Source organism: Loxodonta africana, chromosome 18 (assembly GCF_030014295.1).
Source record: "Loxodonta africana isolate mLoxAfr1 chromosome 18, mLoxAfr1.hap2, whole genome shotgun sequence".
NCBI classification, from domain to species: Eukaryota; Metazoa; Chordata; class Mammalia; order Proboscidea; family Elephantidae; genus Loxodonta; species Loxodonta africana.
Genome location: NC_087359.1, coordinates 23,659,418 through 23,681,168, shown reverse-complemented (window position 1 = coordinate 23,681,168; position 21,751 = coordinate 23,659,418). Strand labels below are relative to the sequence as shown.

The 21,751-nt window shown below is 34.1% G+C and overlaps 1 protein-coding gene across 4 annotated transcripts in view; it reads right to left on the bottom strand.

Annotated features, from left to right (window-relative positions):
* Positions 1-21,751, bottom strand: part of ABCA5 (ATP binding cassette subfamily A member 5) — an 87,655-nt gene that overhangs the window by 36,487 nt on the left and 29,417 nt on the right. For 3 of the 4 annotated variants that reach the window (XR_010318308.1, XM_064270822.1, XM_064270823.1), the window contains exons 4-17: positions 20,423-20,584; positions 18,988-19,076; positions 16,917-17,146; positions 15,443-15,584; positions 14,297-14,485; positions 13,094-13,241; positions 10,969-11,137; positions 9,742-9,800; positions 7,195-7,305; positions 5,592-5,767; positions 4,942-5,061; positions 2,692-2,830; positions 1,321-1,411; positions 999-1,138 (exon numbers count right to left, since the gene is read on the bottom strand). Coding sequence is in view for 3 of the 4 variants with exons in the window: in XM_064270822.1 (XP_064126892.1) it covers positions 999-1,138; positions 1,321-1,411; positions 2,692-2,830; positions 4,942-5,061; positions 5,592-5,767; positions 7,195-7,305; positions 9,742-9,800; positions 10,969-11,137; positions 13,094-13,241; positions 14,297-14,485; positions 15,443-15,584; positions 16,917-17,146; positions 18,988-19,076; positions 20,423-20,584 (1,965 nt within the window). In the remaining variant the exon portion in view is untranslated. The remainder of the gene's footprint in view (positions 1-998; positions 1,139-1,320; positions 1,412-2,691; positions 2,831-4,941; positions 5,062-5,591; positions 5,768-7,194; positions 7,306-9,741; positions 9,801-10,968; positions 11,138-13,093; positions 13,242-14,296; positions 14,486-15,442; positions 15,585-16,916; positions 17,147-18,987; positions 19,077-20,422; positions 20,585-21,751) is intronic. The other variant, XM_064270824.1, reaches the window with a different exon arrangement.

Here is a 21,751-nt window from a genome sequence, read left to right as displayed (position 1 = left end):
GGACTACCCCACCGGGTTTCCAAGGAGCAGCTGGTAGATTTGAACTGCCAGCCTTTTGGTTAACAGCCATCGCTCTTAACCACTATGCCATCAGGGTTTCCCTACACACAATTAGCAGTATATAAGTGTTATTAAAGAATTGGGGATAGATAGGTAGACAGAATGATAGGCATTAACTTGGCATATATATTTCCATCTAGTTAACTAATGACTTATTTTTATTTTTTTAAAGAAGCCAACTTACCTAGTACAGAAACTTTTATCTAATTATGAGATAAATGTCAGGGGAATTCTGCACAACATATATACATCAGTAATATTCTGCTGGCTATTAAGAGATTCTTAAAGAGATGAAGACTATGTTTGAGTTCCTCGTTATAAAGTGGAAAAAACCTGCCTCAATTAAAATAATTCAAGGGTTTATCATATGATTTATTATGGAATCGTGAAACTGGAAAAGAACTTGAAAACATGTAACAACAACAGCCCGTTGCCATCGAGTGGCCTCCGATTCATAGTGACCCTATAGGACATGGTAAAACTGCCCACAGGGTTTCCAAGGAGTGACTGATGAATTTGAACTGCCGACTTTTTGGTTAGCAGCCACAGCTCACTGTAGCTCTTAACCACCATGCCACCAGAGAGCATACACAAACAATTATGTACGTGCATTATTCCCAGAAGGTCTCTAAGCAAATCTGGAGCAATTTCTTTCTTTCTTGATTACGATGCAATTATTTTTTATGTTCTTTTCTTTCATTTTCTTGAGCATTTAAGTTAACATATTAGTTACAGTTTCTTCCATGCTATTTGTATAAAGAAACAAGTTAGCTTGTTGTATTTCTGGTTTTCAAAAACAAAATAAAGAAACAGAATATTAACTCTGTCATGTGGAGCATAAAAATCTTACATAGAAAAGTAAACAGGGTAAAGCAAGAAAACCTATTCCCAATACAAGACCCCGATTCAACAACCAAGAAACAGAAACTAGGTAGTACCTGAAAATTTGTCCATGTCCTTGAAAGGCAAGCTATATACAAGTTGTTGGTCATTCTGTTGTAATAAAGTAGCTCCAGGTATGTGTTGTTTAACCAGCGAAGAAAGGGATTCTGTGGCACAGTATTTGTCTATGTACATGCTATAATATAAAAAATAGAGAACCAAAAATCATGATTACTTAGTCAACAACCAAAAAGGTAAATTCTGAATGTTTTAAACTAAATTTAGTGTCATGAAAGAGTCAAATCATACTATGGCAAACCCTAAAAATATTAATAGTAGATGAAGACTATGATAAAGCAATAAAGAACGAATACATACCTCAGACGGTAGCCAATGCCCCATTTACTTTTGAGAAAAATTGAAGAACCAACACATTTCAACATTCCTTGTGATATGACAGCTTTCCTATCTGCAAACAGAGATTTACGTGTCAATTTTTAAATTAATAACACATTGATAATTGACATTTATATTTCATGGATGACCCTCTGAGAGATGTTTATGGATCATCTCATTAAATCATCACAATGACCCTATGTGAAAGGTACAAGACTACTATCACCTGTTTTTTAGATGAGGACACTGAATCAATAAGAAAATACACAGTTTGCCCATGACTCACATAGCTATTAAGTGACAAAGCTGGAATCTGTACCCAGGCTGTCTGAATCTAGAGTTCACTTTCCTTATACTGCTCCCAAATAGCTCAGACTCTCCCTAAGAGGCAAGAGCTTTCACAATTTCCCTTATAACAAGTATAAAAACAACTTCAAAAAAGCAAAAGAAATTACAACAAAAAAATGTTAGTTTCCCGCTTTTTTTTTTCCCCAAAGATACTGCTGAAGAGATGAATTATTTGCCCAGTTTATTAGGTTATATTATAAGCAGAAAAACATCGCTCTAGAATTCTGAACTCACAGATCTTGCCACATGTTGACGTAACGTAGGTTCTTTATATGTGCATATGTGTATAAACTCCTGCAGAAAAGAGTTAACATAGCAGGCCTGACACTGCTATCCTCAGAAAGGCCTGTTAGCAAGGTTGGCCCTTGGCTGGTAGCTAGAACTTGAATTTTGGGGAGGTTACCACCATTCCCAGAACAGAGAAGAGGGGTTTGCTGTGCCTAAACTGTATAAATGGTGTGATTTACGCTGAACAGCTGCTTGCCTTCTAGGGACCTGGAATTTTGGTATGTGCTAGGCAGAGGGTGCCTACCATGACCAGCACCCGATAAAAACTGGGCACTGAGTCTGTACTGAGCTTCCCTGGCAGACATTTCACACATGCTATCACAATTCACTGATTGAGGAATTAAGTACACCCTGTGCAGTCCCACTGGGAAAGGGCTCTTGGAAGCGTGTGCCTGGTTTCCGCCACACTTTGTCCCATGCACCTTTTGTTTGCTGATTTTGTTTTGTATTCTTTTGTGTAATAACTCATAGCTTTGAGTACAGCTATATGCTGAGTCCTGTGAGTCCTCGTAGCAAATCATTAAACCTAGGGCAGTCTGGGTAACCCTCGACACAAAAATACATAGTTCTTAAAATTTTAAAACCTTTTCTGTGAAGAACGCACACCATAAGGCACCAGGTTCTCTATTTAATCCTCATGATTTATCCTCCCTAAGTCTATCTCCATTCTGACCCCATGAACTTATTATCCTTTCAGAAATAAATCAAAAACCTCACCAGCAAGAATGTCGGCTTCATCCATGAAATGAGTACTAAACACTGTCACCCGACTGGATTTTCTGTATTTTAGAAGATTCCAAACAATATGGCGAGAACAAGGGTCCATTCCAGCCGTTGGTTCATCTAGCAGCAGTATCTGTGTGAAAAGGAGTGGGGAAGAGCAGGAAACCCTCAGAAAAGCAAAAATATTTACAGTGTATGTGGCTACTGAAAATCTTTCCATTTCAAGTTATATTTTCCAGGCAGAAATATATTAGGTATGAGTCTCACTTATAGTTGAGTTAGCATAACTTTAAAAACTATCAGTGTGACATGTGAATACCTTACTAGGTTTAATTTTAAAAGGCTAATGTCTGTAAGGCATAAGGCATAAGTGTAATAACAATCAGATAAATAAACCAAAAAACATTAAGTATAAAATAAACTAAAAATATAACTGCTTCCTGAACAATTAAATTTTGTAGCTATAAAAACTGTTTAGAGAAATATGTCCTATACTAACTTAAGGGAAGCAATTTGTTTTAAACTATCTCTTAATTTAAAAATCTCAGAGGTGGAGATTGGGAGGAAGATTAAATAACATAAAGCCACAATTTTGGGTCATCCCGAAGCAGCAGCAGCAAGAGAGAAAAGGCTCCTATCTGCAGGCATCGGGCTTGCAGCTTTCTTAAAAAAAAAAAAAAAAACCAAACCCATTACCGTCGACTTGATTCTCACTCAGAGCAACCCTGTAGGACAGAGTAGAACTGCCCCCATAGGGTTTCCAAGGCTGTAATCATTACAGAAACAGACTATCACATCTTTCTCCCACAGAGTGGCTGGTGAGTTCAAACCACCAATCTTTGGGTTGGCAGCCGAGTGCTTTAACCACTGCGCCACAGTGCTACAGCTAGTTCTGTTTCTACAAGACTGCGAGCATATAAAAACATATAAAAATCAAAGTAGCCCTAAGACACAATTATTGGTCTCTGGAACAAAAGAGAAAGAAGGAAAACAAAGATTCAAAGAAAAAAACTAGTCAACAGGACTGACAGTCTACAGAACTCCCAGCTCACCTACCCTGCGCCTAGAACTACTCTGTTTTTACGCAAATAACGCATGCCTTCTACATTTGTCTGTCAACTGCTCCCTCCCCCTGTGAGGTTATTTTCACAAGCACCATTAGGCCAATTTTTTTTTTGATATGTTGCTGTAAAAAAAAATTAGTATAGCGTGCTTATCAAAACACCTTGCAGGAAGAGGGAGTGAGCAGTTGGCAAGCAAACGAGAAAGCATGCATTATTTGCATAAAAATATGGTAAATGGTGCCCAGTTACCACTATTGACCTTCCAACCAGGGACACAACAGATGGTCCCAGAAATAATGGGAGAAAAACGTAGGACAAAACTTAAATTCCTAAAAAACGGCGAAGCTTACGGAACAAATACAGACTAGGGGAACCCTTGAGACTATTACACTGGGATACCTGTTAAATGTGGAACTCAAACCACTCCCAGAGGTCACCTTTCAGCCAGAAGCCAGACTGGCTCATAAAATAAATAATACCAGCCATAAGTACTGTGATCCTCTAAATAATCATCTAAGTGAAACCAAACAATAAGTAAACATTTACCATAGACCAAAGACAAGAAGGTAAGGGGGGACAGGGAAACTAGATTAATGGAAATGGAACAACCAAAATGGAAATAATGAGAATGCTGACACAGTGTGAAAATGTGACCAACATCACCGAACAATATATATAGGAATTGTTAAACGAGAACCTAATTTGCTGTGTAAACTTTTACCAAAAACACAATAAGATGTTTAAAAAAAAAAAAATCAAAGCAGCAGAACAGGAACAAACTAAACTATTCCTTTGATTGTACTCTACTTTTTATTATGAACTATTTTTAATATACAGAATAGTATAGAGAATAACAGAACAATACTGTTATAGCCACCATTCAAATTTAATAAATGTTATTTTTGGGACATATTTTCTTCAGATTTTTTTAAAGAAATAAAACACTGCAGATACAACTAAAGTCCCTCTTCCATTTCCCATCCTAGAGGTAACTGGTATCATAAAGGCACTTTCTGACTTCAGTTTAAAAACCTTATTGCGATAAAGACATCCATAGTAATGTATGATATATTATCTATGTTTAAAACTTACATAAATGCATCATATATCTTTCTACAACCTGCTTTTCTTTTCAACACAATTTAAGATCATCTCATCGGTGAAACTAATGTTTATTTACCTTAGGATTCCCAAGAACAGCAATTCCTAAAGACAACTTTCTTTTTTGACCACCACTTAATTTTTTAGCCTGGTTATCTTTGATGGCCTGCATGTCTAAATCCAGTAAAACTTTCTGCACCTGTAAAAGTAAAGTGTGATCAACGCTATTTTTTAAATCATGTCATTTATATAATTATGAATATTAGTTTTAAAATGTCCCTATTTTAATAGTAACTTTAAAAAATGTTCTTTTAGTACAGAATTTAATTTTGACATATTCATACATAATTTTGAAATAACAGATTGCAAACTTCTTGAGGGAAATGTCTGTTTTGCTTTTGTGGCTTCCTGGGTAGTGGGGAAGGGGAAAGAAGGGATCAGCATGCAGGCTGTGTGTGTGTTAGGAGGGGGAGATGAGAAAGCAAAGGGAAGAAGGGAGGAACGAAAGAAACATCTACTTTGAGAGGCCAATATTCTCCAGAAGAAACAAGGTACTAGCTTAAGTGTACCGAAACATTTACTCCAAATCCCACCTAATTCTTCATAATGATTTTCTGTTACTGACTCAGAACACGTTTTATATTTGTATTTTCAAGCATATTTTTATTACATAATATAATACAAAATTTACAGGGAATAAAAGTAAAGCTCTCTATATGAATAACTTACTTCTTGTATTATATTGTTGGCTGGTATTCCTTTGATTGAAGCCAAAATTGATAAATTTTCTTCCACTGTCAGAACATCAAAGTGTATATCTAACTGTGGACAAATGCCAATCATTTTTCTTGCTTCGAACATTTCATCTATTTCTGAGACTCTGTGTCCATATATAGATGCAAACCCTAAAAGCAAAATATATATTAGTTTATATTAAATACATTAATTATTAAAAGTATGCATACTTCATTTAACATATCCTCACAATTTAGTTATCTGGTTGGTAATAGACATATAAGGCAAGTGTTAGTATAATTTGCATGATATGATGCACCCTCATTCCCACACTCTTGGTCACTTGCTTTCACTTACATCTCAGTCTCATTTTCCTTCACTTCCAGGTCGTATTATATAGTGGAAAGAGCAAGGAACTAAAAGCTTCACATTAAGCAAAATTATCTACTGGTATTTTTTTTTACTTTATTTTCACTTACATTCCAGTAATAATTTTCTTTCATTTTCAGACATTATGAAATGGTGGAGACAACAAGGAACTGAAAGTTTTTCCCTTACTAGCTCTATGGTCTTGGGAAGATTTTTTTTTTAAATACCAGCTTTTCTCTTTTATAAACTGAATACTAATATAGCCCACTTAAGAACTGTTAAATCAACGTGATAATGTATGGAAAGTCATAACAACAATCATAAATCTTATATAAATGTAAGATATTATTATTACATCAAACAGTGACACAATTAGGAATAAATAACAAAATCAAACTAATCTTAAAAGTTAAATTATATTTAAAAGATTGAGATGCAGATTAAGTACATGGGAATGAAGCCCATTTTTAAAGTAAAATATTTATTGTACTTTATTGTGGAAATATGGAACTGCCATAATGAATTCGTGCTTATAGGAAAATCACATATCAAAATTATACTTTTGAGGTAGTGCTCTTAAAATTCCATTTTAGGAGATGGTGTTCACATTTATCATTCTTTCCCTTTTGACATACTGTTACATATTTAAAAACCTGCATCTGTTTTCTCAACTTAAAATAATCTGTAAAACCAAAAATACCATACCCACTACAGTCAAGTTGATTCCAACTCAAAACGATCCTATAAGACAGAGCAGAACTGCCCCATAGGATTTTCATCCCAAGACTAAATTTTTATGGAAGCAGACTGCCCTAACTTTCTCCAGTTGGTGGGTTCAAACCGCCAACCTTTCATTTAGCAGCTGAGCACTTAACTATTGCTCCACCAGGGCTCCTTAAAATAGGTTACATGTATTTTCAAATTAGTTACTAATGTATCCTTCCCTGAAAATGAGGAACACACACACATATTTATAAAATATATAAAAGTAGGTACAAAAATAGATCCTTTTTACCTTACTAAACATGATGAAATTATTTAAATTTCTATTGAAAAACCAATAAATATGTGCAGTCAAGAAAATGAGAAAATATAGGTTAGTACCAAATCACTGACAAAAATTATTGGGTATATACTTAAAAGATAAATAATTGCATTGTGATATCTTGATTAAAAACACTAGTTAACCGAAGTAAGAAATTTTATCTTTAAGTCAGAAAACTCTTACCATCAGAGGGTGGGCAGAGTCCACAAAGAATATTCATCAATGTACTCTTTCCTGTTCCACTGTGGCCAAGTAATGCAGTAATTTGACCCTCATATATGTCAAATGACAAGTCTAGCTCAGGGAAGAAGAAGAAACAAGTGTGATTTTTATTTCTGTCCAGATATGCAGAATAATTCATAATACTTGAGCAATCTTGAAGTAATACAACAAAGTTAAAGACCGATTTAAAACATATTCCATCACATTTTATAGCAGTAAAAAACTTCTGTGTTATAATCAATACTGTGAATGGTAAGTGAAATAGACTTTGTTATACAAACAATAAGATTTAGGGGGTACTCAAAACATTTAGCTTTCCCTGTATCTACTTCTGAGTAGATAAGTAAATACTGTGTAAGAAAAGGGGAAAAGTAATAAATCAATAAAGCATGATACTGGCAGTCCCTGACTTAGGATGGGGTTCTGTTCCAACAAGACTGTCATAAGTTGGCTCTGACCTAAGTCAAATATCTCATTTTTTTTTTTAGTTTTCATTGTTGCTTTTTATTGTATCTTTATAAATCATAAAACTGAATATCTGCAAGTGAACATCTGAAAATGATGACATCAGCAAATTATGTGCTGCAACCCTTTATGTAGTACACATTACTACTGGTAAGACGTACACACATTTTAGGTAGTACGCATTACTAATGATAAGACGTGCACACACACACTTTAGGTAGTACACATCACTAATAAGACGTACACACACACATGCTTTAGGTAGTACACATTACTAATGATAAGATGTACACACACACACACACACTTTACGTAGTGCGCATTACTAATGATAAGACGTGCACACACACACACTTTAGGTAGTACACATTACTAATAAGACGTACACATACACATGCTTTAGGTAGTACACATTACTAATGATAAGACGTACACACACACACTTTAGGTAGTACGCATTACTAATGATAAGACGTGCACACACACACACTTTAGGTAGTACACATTACTAATAAGACGTACACACACACATGCTTTAGGTAATACACATTACTAATGATAAGATGTGCACACACACTTTAGGTAGTACACATCACCAATAAGATGTACACACACACATGCTTTAGGTAGTACACATTACTAATGATAAGATGTGCACACACACACTTCAGGTAGTAAAAAAAAAATACACATTACTAATAAGATGTACACACACATACTTTAGGTAGTACACATTACTAATGATAAGATGTACACACACACACACTTTAGGTAGTACATATTACTAATGATAAGATGTACACACACACACTTTAGGTAGTACATATTACCAATGATAAGATGTACACACACATACACTTTAGGTAGTACACATTACTAATGATAAGATGTACACACACACTGTAGGTAGTACACAGTACTAATGATAAGACGTATACACACACACACAACTAGATGGCTCTAAGTGCCGTTCATTGTAACTCAAATACATCATAAGTCTGGAACCACCTGTACACAGGTTACAAATCCTGGGGTATCATAGCACACACTGCATTAGAAGGAAAAATCTTTATGAGCTATGCAGAAGAGAGGCATAAATACCATGTTCAAGTATTTCTCTTTGGGAGGATTCTGTCCCCCCTTTCTTGGTGAGTGCAGTGGTTTAAAATAGTTAACTTTTCCAGCCGCCCAACACACACACACAACAAGCTTAGTCATTTTGAATGCAAAAGATGGTGTGTCCGTCATGCCCTTTGCCCCAGTAAAGAACAGTCTCTTCAATATACGGTACAGGGACAACTGGATTTCCACATACAAAAGAATGAAGCTGGAATCATACCTCACACCATATATGATAATTAACTCAAAATGGATCAAAGGCCTAAATGTAAGAACTAAAGTCATAGAACTCTTAAAAGAAGAAAACAGGAGTAAAACTTCAAAACATCTTTAGTTGTCACAATTGGGGGAAGGGTGCTACTGGCATCTAATGGGTAGGGGTCAGGGATGCTGCTAAATATGCTACAATTCCTAGGACAGTTCCCCACTACAAAAAATTATCTTGTCCAAAATCTCAATAGTGCCAAGGTTGAAAAACCTATGCAAGGTTAGACCAAAAAAAAAAAAAAATTACATGTATAAAAAACCCACTGCCATCAAATTGATTTCGACTCATAGTGAGCCTACGGGACTGAGTAGAACTGCCCCTTAAGGTTTCATGGAGTGGCTGGTGGATTCGAACTAATGATCTTTTGACTAGCAGCCAAGTTATCAACCACTGAGCCACCTGGGGTCATGTATACACATGCAAAACAATGAAATGAAAAAAACACGGATTTGTTCAAATAATAGTGTATTTTTATATAGATTACTTTTTGTTTTTACTACTTTGATGTTGTGTTACTGTTTTTACTATGAACATCAATCACAAATAAATGAAAGTATTCCTAAATGTGAGAAAATCGTGGTAGAAATTTTCAACTTCCCATTGTTTTAGCATTTGTACCTTAATATTGTGGACTGAATACTAGAAAAGCTACTTACTTCTCAAAGCCTCTACAGTTTCACTTTTCTTCCTGTATGTCTTCTGAATACAACTGATTCTGAAAAACACAGTTTTCTACTCTTAAGTATTTAAAGCAATTTTTAAGCGTGTATGCTTATATTTATAACACTTGTTTCAAAGCTGTCATATTTAATAGCAATAACAAATTACCTTCTTACTAAAGCAATGAACCAAAGATAGCTGACAATTATAAAATTATTTTCAAGAAATTACAAAAGAAAAATACAGTATTCCTTTTCATTTTAAGTGTCACTCATTTTTCATGCCAAAACAACTTCTAAAAAGAAAATGAAATATTTGAGTCTAGCAATTTGTGCATTTTTCACCTTTGATACTTTTGTTTATAATTAATCAAACATTTATTGCATCCGTTAAAGGGATATAAATTAAATGTTATTTCACATCACCACAACTGTCTACAAACATGAAGCAATTCCCCCATTCCGCTTTAGCTATTTTTTACATAATTTTTTAAAAGAAGTAATGATACTGCTAATTAGTTCAAATTTTACCCTTGGGAAGGCAGACCACTGGCCCACTGATTACACCCAAAGTATTTTATTTCTCCCCTTGCATTTTTCTTAAATTTAAAAATATATTTGTCTTAAATTTAAAGAACACACACTATACTTCTCTCTTTATTTTCATTTTTCTTTTATTTCTTTTCTTCTCTTTCTCATTATTATAATTATTTGATTTGGTGTTAATTAGTCAAGCAAAGAATAATAATACATCTCTTTGGTTCATAAAAATTAAACCAAAATTCTAATTATCTTATAATACCCCAAAAAAAAAGGGTATATAAAATTAACAAAGGACAATTTAACATGTTGAGAAAAATCAAGCATGAATAAAATTACAGTCCATATTTAATCATTTTCAATCTACATCATGGAGAAAGCTTTAAGAAGCTTAATTGCATAAACATTGGATTTTATTACTTTCAAAAATTTCCGTTGAAGCAAATTTCAAATCTAGCAGCAACCTTAATTCTGAACAGTTGCAAGGAAAATAAAATCTTTGAAAGAAAAGTAGCCCTTACCAATACTAAAAAAAAACCAATACTATGCTTTAAAAATTATGACTTGTGGACCAAATCTCCTAAACCATAATACTTTCTTATATTAATGAAAAGATAGAATTTAAATGTGGCAGATTCCAAAGGAGCAGTTTGTATACCTCACTTGCCAAAGACTCCATCATACCTTATGGCTTCTTTCCCTAGAAATTCTGAAGAAACAGGCTCAACAATTTCATTAAAACTAATACTCCCATTAACATTGCCTTCTGATAGCTCCTTATAATTTCTTTTGCTCTTTGACCAATATGATGGCTTCAGAAAATATAAAGATGATCTCCGTAAGCCAAATTCACCTGAATATTAAAAAAAAAAAAGTTATCATAAATTATCATTCCTGAAAAGTAGTTTTTAAATCATAGGTAAAGGCAGTATTTGAAACATACGACAACCTAAATCTAACATTTAGATATAAAGATCTAAATCAATTCAGTGTGAAAATCTAAGTTTTACTGACAAAGAATTCCAGCCCACAAACAGTTTCAGAGCTGCTGAGAGTTCATGGGACTCTATAGGTGAGTAAAGCACATTCGCTGTCCTAAAGCCATTTACACCTCGCAGCTACAATGCAGTGCAGAGCGTGAGGCATGCCACGTATAGTACTAACAGAGCTTGAAAAAGGAAAAGCTACCATCTGGCTAAGGGATATGGTCTGAAGGTCTGAACGGGTACTATCATAAGACAGTTTTTGAAAATAGGTCACATTTAGAAAAGTGGATACAGTTCTTGGGGAAGACATTTCAGAACTGGGAGAGCAGCACGAAAGAGGTAGGAGGCTTAAGTGGCTATCAGGCAGACAGTGATTGTTGCCCACACACCATGTACCCATTTTCCCCCCTTCCCCGCAAAAAAAACCCTATATTCTCCATTAAAAAAAAAAATACTCCTCTTCCAGATGGCCACATTTCAAAGGGCTCTGATTCCAACTACGGAGAAAATCCAAATTGATCTCAGGCCAATCAATACTTGGCATTTCTCTGGTGAATGTTATAGCTCCAGCCGGAAGTAGATAACCAATCATGTAACAAGAGTTTAGTCCGGGGAGTAGTTCCGTCACCCTTTTCCATTAGATGAACAAAGAAAACCACGATGCAACCACAAAGAGAGAAACCCTCCATACTTTTAGACAAAGGTGGCAAAACACAGAAAAAAGTAGATCTCTGATGACAAAATCGAGCTGAATCAGCCAACCCTGGAGCCTACCCTATCTCTGGAATTTCTTTCAATTCAGTCAATTAATTTCCTTGCTGTTTACACCAATTGGAAAGGTTTTCTGTTATGAGTAGCTGAAAACAATTTGATACATTGGGATGTGTTTAGATAAGTCAATAAGAATGTATGAATGCATATAAGGTATAATAAGTTAGGAGGATAGTGAGAAATTAAGCATATAAAAGTACCATGGGTATAAAGAGTTTCTACTTATTTCACGAGGATCTGCCCAGCAAGGTTTTTGAGCAAGTGATTGACCTGATTAAAGTGAGTGGTAAAGTGCTTTGCAGACTAGAGGTAGGAAAACTAGACAAGAGGTATTGCAATGGTGTAGATTAGCACTGCCCAACGGAACTTTCTGATATGGTGGTAATATTCTATACTTGTACTGTCCAGTATGGTAGCTAACAGCTGTAGGTGGCTACTGAGCAACTGAAATGTGGCTCCTGCTACTTAGGAAATGAACAGTTATTTTATCTAATTTTGTACTCATTTAAATTTTAAAAGCCACACAGAGCTAGCAGTTACCAAATAAGACAGCGTAGGTCTAGAATGTAGAAAATCTAGATAGGTGAAATGTAGACAAAATGAGGAACTCCAGGGGAAAACGAAAGGGTTGCTGGATATTTAATAATACGACTGCATCTACAGGAGTTGGTTATAGATGCATGATAGGAGACGAGAGGAATAGCAGAAGTCACAAGATTCCTTCATAGTTTCGGACCTTAACCCATTGAGCAGATTCTAACACATAGTGACCCTTCGGGCCTTAGTGGGTAGAAAAATGAAATACTTTAGTCAAGAAGCTCAGTTTGGAACTTCAGGCTTCTCTTTTTACACAATCTCTTTCGTTGAGGAGTGGTTAGGGTACAAGGTATAAACGTACTTACTTAAAATTAAATTAAAAGTCTTAAAATGAATATGATGCATGGTACTGTGGTTTTTTCCACACTGTGGTTAAAAAAAAAAAAATAAGTTGACCCTATGTGGGCAAAAAAATGAAACAGCTTTAAAATAAAACCCAATAATCACCTGCATACCTGGAATGACTTGATCAAGATAGACAGCCAAGAGGACGTAAAATATACTATTAAGAGCTAGCATGATAAGAGCAATAATTAGAGGATATGGGCCTTCAGACATATTAGAAAATAAAGCACCTTCATTAAAATCTTCTAAATGCATGACCTAAAAAACAGAAACATCAACTTAATTATATGAAAATAATAAAAACGAGCAAAAGCCTACACTATATAGACTTAGAATTATTCTTTATCTCCAAAACGACAGTAAGCAAACAGAGCCTTTTAACAGATGAAACAATTTACCAAATCAGTAACATGAATTTATAACGAAAACAAGAAACACTTTACTGAAATATAGGTTGATCACAACAATTACTTTCAATCATGTTTTAAATGCTGTGCTTCTTAAACTAGGGTACCTCCAATCCCAGGACAGTTCATTCTAAAGTTATGACTGCCAAATGAAGCGATAATAAAGTATGATGTTAATAATACTAACTAAGGCAAACAAAAGGGTTATGGTCCACACAGAAGTCAGACAAATTAAGTATTAGAAGATAAAATTATGGTCCGCATCTTTCCAATACTGAAATGAGAGAAGGTACTTATAAACAAAGAACTTATAAACGAAAAGCTTAAAAACAGAGAAAATATAAATGAACCAAAACAAAACCAAACCTGTTGCTGTTGAGTTGATTTTGATTCACGTCAACCCTATAAGACAGAATAAAACTGCCCTGTAGGGTTTCCAAGGAGCAGCTGGATTCTAAAGCTGATCTTTTTGCTAGCAGCTGAGCTCTTATCCACTGCAGATATAAAATGTGCTCTGGTATTCAAACATCATTCCTTTCTCATGCTGAAATTTTAAAATTATTATTTTTTTTTTGGCAAATTAAAGGTATATAAGATGCTTTTTTTTTTTTAAGATGCTATATGCACGAGCCCTTATGGTGCAATGGTTAAGCGCTCAGCTTCTAACAAAAAGGTTGGTAGTTCGAATCCACCCAGTGACTCTGTGGGAGAAAGACCTGGCAATCTGCTCGCATAAAGATTACATCCAAGAAAGCCCTAAGGGGGCAGTTCTACTCTATCACATGGAGTCGCTATGGGTCAGAATTGACTCCACATCACCCAACAACAACATGCTACATGGAACTGAAAAGAAAAGATTTAGGAAACGTAAGATAAATATGGGGTTAAGATAAATATATTGCCTACCTGTGCAATACCAATCAAAAAGGTACACTGACAGAAGGGACTCAGAAGCCACACTAATGATTTGGGAAAACTTTCCATGAGGACTATCAAAAGACCAATAAATCCAAAAGCCACAGTGACCAAAAATTCGACTATTCCCACATGTTTTGATTTTTTAAAAAGAGGTGTCAGCATTAAAGCAAAAAATACCTATAAGACATAAATATTAAGATTACTGTATCGCTTATATACATTGGTGTGAAAATAAGTTAAATTTTGCTTATGAGAACAAGCTATTTCCACTGAAAAACACATTCATTAAAAAATAATTTCCGAATTCTACAGTAAGGTATTTTATTCTAATATAGTGATATACATAACAAAAAAATTTAAATTGGCAAATACTAAAAATTGCATTTTATCTCTACAGTAGGCAAATATGATCAACTCTACACTATAAAAACCATAAACGGCCATGTGTTTTTGCAGTTACATATACATACAGGTGAACAAAACAAAAAGTCAACAAGTCTTTAAATACAGAACTCATCTTTTAATTTCAATGTGCTGATAAGATACATAACCAGTTAAAAACTAGGCAATTATACATATAAGTATATGAATTATTTTTAACTTATCATTTTAAAAATATGTAACAACTGGTAAAGCATGGGTGCATAAACCAATCAGAATATAATTTGGAACCACTTAACACAGAGGCTGGTCACTAATACCCAGCGTTCAGCCAATATAACAGATGAATAGCTACTGCTAGAGGGTTATACTTAAAAGGACATATCCTGAAGCATCATTATCCTATAACATAAATTATATTAAAACACTCAGATTTCATGAAAACCAAGAAAAAATGTCCAGACCGGACAATCCTAATTAAACACACGATTATATGGAGACAGTAAAAGATTGACAGGAATCCTGATGTGAAATATACCATATGGAACTATGTTATATTTAAACCTGAGCCTATTTTGTACTTTCCCTACAATTATGGAGATACAAGGCATTTGTGGGTAATCTAGTAACAACTTGTCTTTCGTGGGAAATAAACTAAGTAAACAAAACAAAAACAACAACAAAAAAGATTTTGCTATATTAATCAAATTATTTTCACAGTTCTTTATTCCTATTTCAAATTGAAATACTTACAGATGATAACCCATACAGGAAAAAAAGTAGAAATATCACAAAGCAGCTACTTTGAGGGAATAGTGAAGTGGCTGTTGCAATGACTGCCATAAGAAGGGACATAAGAAAAATCAAACTTGTGTACAGAAGCACCCAGGAAAGCCTAAAATGAGAATACGAGCATATGTATGTCAATATGCACAGGCATTCAAAGTAAAAAAATCATTAAAAAAAATTTTCAACTTTATTTTACCCATTTTATTCTCAAAATGATGTCAATCTATCTGTGTATGTTCTTGTATTGAAAACTAACACTTTTTATAAGTAACTGAAAATGCAGTATTGGTTAAGTTATAGGTAAAAGTGTAAGCTAATACAGATATAAAATGGTGATTGCCTTTCAAAGAGTCACAGAAAACATTAAAAATTAATAGCAGTTCATGATTAATGTAAACCTAATATTCTTAAAAGTTGCATAATGCACACCTCTGATTTTATTTAAATACAAAAGAATTTAATGAGTCACTGTCTACCAATTTTCTTTACAGCATGAGCTACAATTAAACCTTCCACGATTTTTGTTACTGCAAACAATAAAGACTACCTCATTAATCAACATCAAGAGAGATCAAGATCAATAATGAATTAACTGCAATTTACTCAAGTTTCTCTTCAAGTCAGAGCTCAATGGAATTGCTACCATATTTACATTTTTATTCTTTCAAGTTAGCAGATCATGATTTTGTAATCAATGTATAATATCTTAAAATCACTGAATTAGGGTCGAAAGATATCTAAATTACCAAATTTGAATCCATTATTTGATAGAGGCAAAACTGAGGGACTGAGAGATTGATCTGTAAAATCATCCAGCTAAATTATCTACAAAATACTTTAGTAACACAATGCATTTTAAAAACCAATCACTTTTAAAATGATAAGAGAAGAAAAAGAGCAAACGCAATATGTTATACACAATGATACCATTATGTACAGTGTTAACTGTTACATTGGGCTAAGTAGAATGAAATTTTGAAAAACAGACTACGGTTGGTGCAAACGATTACTGCTGACCCTGTGGTTTGCAGATGTAGCTCTTAACCACTACACCACCAGGGTTTCCACTAACTGAAAGACTGACAGTTCAACTCCACACAGAGGCACCTTGGAAGAAAGGCCTGGCTATCTACTTCCCAAAAAATCAGCCATTGAGAAATCTATAGTGCACAGGTCTACTTTGACACACATGGGGTTGCCGTGAGTCGATCGAATGGATGGCAACTGTTTTTTTTTTTGATTGTTATGTTAAATCAGGCCAATTAATTGTAGAAGCTTGTTCACTAGTCTTAAATTCCAAGGCAAAGGTAGTAACTGTAAGAAAACAGGATCAACACTACATCAAGTCAGATAAATAACAAAAGAGCAATTTTGAAGATTTGTATGATATTAAAAACTATTGTTAATTACATTAAAGAATAAACTTTTAATAACATACCAAAAGGCAGTATCATGAAGTCCCATTATCTTTAAAAATTCTTTTAGCTTTTTCTCTTTTTCTGCTACAATATGAATTGCCAAAAAGTATCCGAAAGGTGAAAATGCTATAACTAGGTATATTAAAATCACTCCTCGGGGAAAGGTATCTATTTCTACAACAGCAGCTTCTCCCATAATAACAGCTATCGTTGACTCCAGCTCCTTCCAAAGAGAAACATTGGTCTTTAACTATAACAGAAAATGTAAATACATCCAATTAACTTAGTTCTGGTTGCAGCCCCTGATACAATGTGACATTGATACTCCAAAATTTAGTCAATAACCTAGTACAGATACAATCCTCAAAAAGCTATAAACCTGAAATAAAGTGACTAACCTCAGCATCAGGATACACAGAAAATACTGCTTTTAATTCATCCTATGGGCATGTCATAAAGTCTAAAGTTTGAAGTTAGGAAGTGTACAAACTCTGATTAAATAATTTAGCTAAAAATCGTGCAATTATCATCTTAAGCAATTATATTCATCTTAACAAAAACATACACCTACAAAATTGAGGGGTTAATAAATGATTATTAGTATCATGAAAGAATGTTCAAAAACTGTTCTTTTAAATAATAAAAAACCCTTTTATTGTTTTTAAATCTATACATGTAGCACGTATAGACAGAATAATAAAATTATGTCACATGATACTTCTATCCAAGATATAACTAAATGCCTAACATGAGATCTGCCCTGCCTATATTCATCCAGTACACAGATCTAGACTGTGGATGGCTAAGGTCTCTGCCCAAAACACAAGTGCTCTAACACCATGTTTCACTGTCTTTACCTTAAACTCCTATACTATTGAATCTGTGTAATGTTCTTACCTATAATACACTTATAACAGGTTGCATGAGTTTATAAGACAATTCTACATATAGCATCTTATTTGGTTCTTACAACTACCCTGTCAAGTAAAGCATTATTATGGTAGTCATTTTACAACATGGCCGTTAAATAAACTGTCCAAATTCATACAACTAGCAACTAACAGAGATGGGATCCTGCTCACGTCTGAATTCCAGCTCTATCACTATTCATGTGTGCTGTAAACAGAGCATTTAGTAGAGATAACTGTTTATATACATAATCTAAATAATAATATTTTAGAGTATAATAAATTTCAATTAGAAAACAAAATAGAAAAAATAAGCAACAGATTCAAACAGGACATCAAGGAATGAGGTATGACTGATTTGAATAGTTGGAACTCTAACTAAGAGAACTTTATCTTACTGCTAGCTAGCTCAGACACAAAATTAAAAATTTGGAAACAAATATCTTTCATGATACTTATAATCACTTATTAACCCCTCAATTTTGTAGGTGCATGTTTCTGCTAAAATGTGAAAAGATGGATCAAGTCTAAGTATGTCCTTAGAATCTAACTGCAACATTCATACACAATCGCAAGGACAGCAAAATGTAGTTTTAAAAGCACACGTTTGGGAGCCAGAAAGCCATAGTTCAAATCCCTGATTCACTATTAGTTAACTTAGTACTGAAAGTCACTTAATCTCCCTGTATTTCAGTTTCAAATATAAAATGGACATAATAGCAGCACCTATTTCACAGGGTTTTTAAGGATTAAATGGGTAATGTTCACACATAACTAAGAAACAGTATTTGGCAAATAAGTGAATATTTTTCAGATAAAAAATAAAATCTACCACCATGATTAAAACAATACAGTCACAATCTTTTAAATAAGCAGTTTGTACTCCAACGGAAAAGTTTGCAAATATAGATCTTTCATGAATATTACAATATAATAAAAAAAAATACAATATAGATATATAAATGCTGAATCATAGCCTTAGAAATCATCAAGTGAACTGGGTTTCAAAGGAGTATTAAATCATAAAATATGACTTCTTCCTTAATTTTTTTCTTAAAGGGGTTGTAATAAGTTATGCATTTTGTATATCTGACATCAGGCAAATCAAATTCTACTGTAAAGAATTAGGACATAATTATTAAAACATGGTTTAGCTTTAATTTTCTTCCTTTATCATACTTACCTCTATAATGGCAGCATCTATGGATGCCTGTAAAGCTGTGAACCCTGAGGACCAGTACTGAGCAGCCTCACATGATTTTGAACAGCCAGCTATAAGGAGAAAGTCATGAGATAGGTTTTGCACGATATGTAAGTACTTTCTTTTAAAGACAACATATAGCTGGTTACCAAAGTAATACAACTAATCAGTCACTATAGGACCACAGAAAATAAACCATTGCCTTTCTAAAGTAAACAGTATAACATTCTGATTTTTTATCTAAGGATCTGAAACAAAGACATCTCATGTGTTAGGATACTGAAAGGCATTGGTAAATGAATAAAAATGCAAAGAATGCAGTTAATTACAAGCCTAGTTATTTAAAGTAAGTCACTTTTCTGTTTTAGGGTAAGTCATACTACAATGATTTATCAACTTCAAAGCACTTCCAGATATAAGAGCAAGTCTATTTTAAAAGACTAGAAAAAAAAAAAATTTCCCTAAGAGCTTTTTGGAATCAAGTCACAAATTTAGTACTTAGCAGTGCGACTGTAACACTGCTCAATAATGTGAGCATTGTGGTTGATGATAACATTTCTTCACAGGCTTTAGCACTGAAGCCTGTTTCCCATGTTTCAAATGCAAAACTAACGAAGTTCATTGGTGGAAGACCTTGCAAGTTCAAAGATATGTGTACAGTTTCTGGTAAAATCTGTAATATCACATGTGAAAAAAATTACATGGAGAAAAACACGTAGATTCAGAAAATCATGTGATTCAAGATAAATTTTGCTTTATGTTACTGTAATCTATATACCAAAAGAAAAACCAAACCCGTTGCTGATGAGTCAATTTCAACTCATAGTGACCCTACAGGACAGAGTAGAACTGCCCCACAGGGTTTCCAAGGAGTGACTGGTGGATTTGAACTGCCAACCTTTTGGTTAACAGTCAAGCTCTTAACCACCGAGCTGCCAGGTCTCCATAATCTATATAGGATATATAAACGTATTACAATTAAAATAGATGTTACACATTTTATGTTACGTATATATGTATAGGGGAACCCTGGAGGTGCAGTGGTTAAGCACTTCGTTGCTAACAGAAAGGTCAGCGGTTCTAACCCACCAGCTGCTCTGCAGGAGAAAGATGGGGCAGTCTGCTTCTATACAGATTTACAGCCTTGGAAACCCTATGCGGCAATTCTACTCTGTGCTATAAAGTTGCTATAAGTCGGCATCAACTGGACAGCAAAGGGTTTGGATATATGTACATGTACATAGATACTTGTGTATACATATATATACTACTTATGTTACACTTGACAGTTTTCCTGTCTGAACAAATAAGTATAGCTGAAAGTGCAAATGTTGAACCTCATCAAATTCTGCATATGAACTGAGACAGCAAAGACATGTATTTGACTGATTTTTGCTGATTAATTAGAGTTATTTACCTCTTGAATCCATATAAATAGAAGATACCGGAATCTTGTCAGGAAAAAAACGAAGTTCATAGGACATGAAATCTTTGAAAATCACACCTACAAAGCTGGTGGACTTAGAAAGACTGGATGCTATCAATTCTTTTTCGTTTGTATATTCTTCAGTAATTATGACTGTAAAATAATATAACTATATAATTAACTCACAAACTTTAAAAGTTGACTATAATACAGTAGATTAAATGTACAATTATATTTGATGAATGTAATATTTTAAGTACCTTTGTTTCTTCTCTAACTTCTTAAAAAATGAATACAACCCTTCTAAGAAAATATTAAATAACAAATAATGAAAGAATGGTACAATTTTACCAACACTGCTACTCCACCGTCACGGAGTTACGTAAATTATGTGTCAGTGTAACACAAAAGTTATCAATATGATAAAGCACAGTATAAAACAGTATACAGAGTTCATATTTCACAAAAAGATTACCTTTTTTTCAAAAACCTCAATGAACTGTAAAAATGTTAATACTGAACAGTTTTGATATCAAATCCACTCACTTCTTTTTAAAATCCATGACCAGCAGGCTTAATTTCAGACACACTGTTAAACTGAAGCTAAGATTTCAGGCAGCAATGAAATCATAAGAATGACAAGCAATGCAGTTCAGTTATCTCCCTCAAAGTAAAACTATATAAATAATTCCTTGATAAATGAATGGCTATTTTATTTTTAAAGACTTCTTCTTATGGATAAAATCCCATAATCCTTATCAGGAACTAAGTAATGTATTTTAGTAACTATGCTGCAACTCTTCTTTGAATACAAATTGTCACTGAAGCCCAAAATCGCTTGTCCCTTTCTTAGAAGATATATGGTGAAAGCAAATATTGTAGTCAGCTCCCTTTTATACCAAATTCAATTTTTAAATATTTTCTTGCAGTTTTGTTTACAAGCAACCAAGCTTCACTACAGAACACGTGGTGAAGTGGAAAAACATAGGAATGGTACTTTGTCATTCATTAGCTGTGTGAGCACAGGTAAGTCACTTAACCTATCTGAGCTTTAGTGTCTTCATCCATACTACCTAGACGTGCACACTAGATTGTTTGAAGAGCAAAAGTAGTAATAAACATGAAAATGCTTTGTAAATTATAAAGTATTACTTACATATTAACTACCATGATATTCAAGACCTTTAAGGTAGACATGGAACTCCGGGACAGACTTGAATAAAGAGTCCTGGTGGCGTAGTGGTTAAGAGCTCAGCTGCTAACCAAAAGGTCGGCAGTTTGAATCCACCAGCCTCTCCTGGGAAACCCTATGGGGCAGTT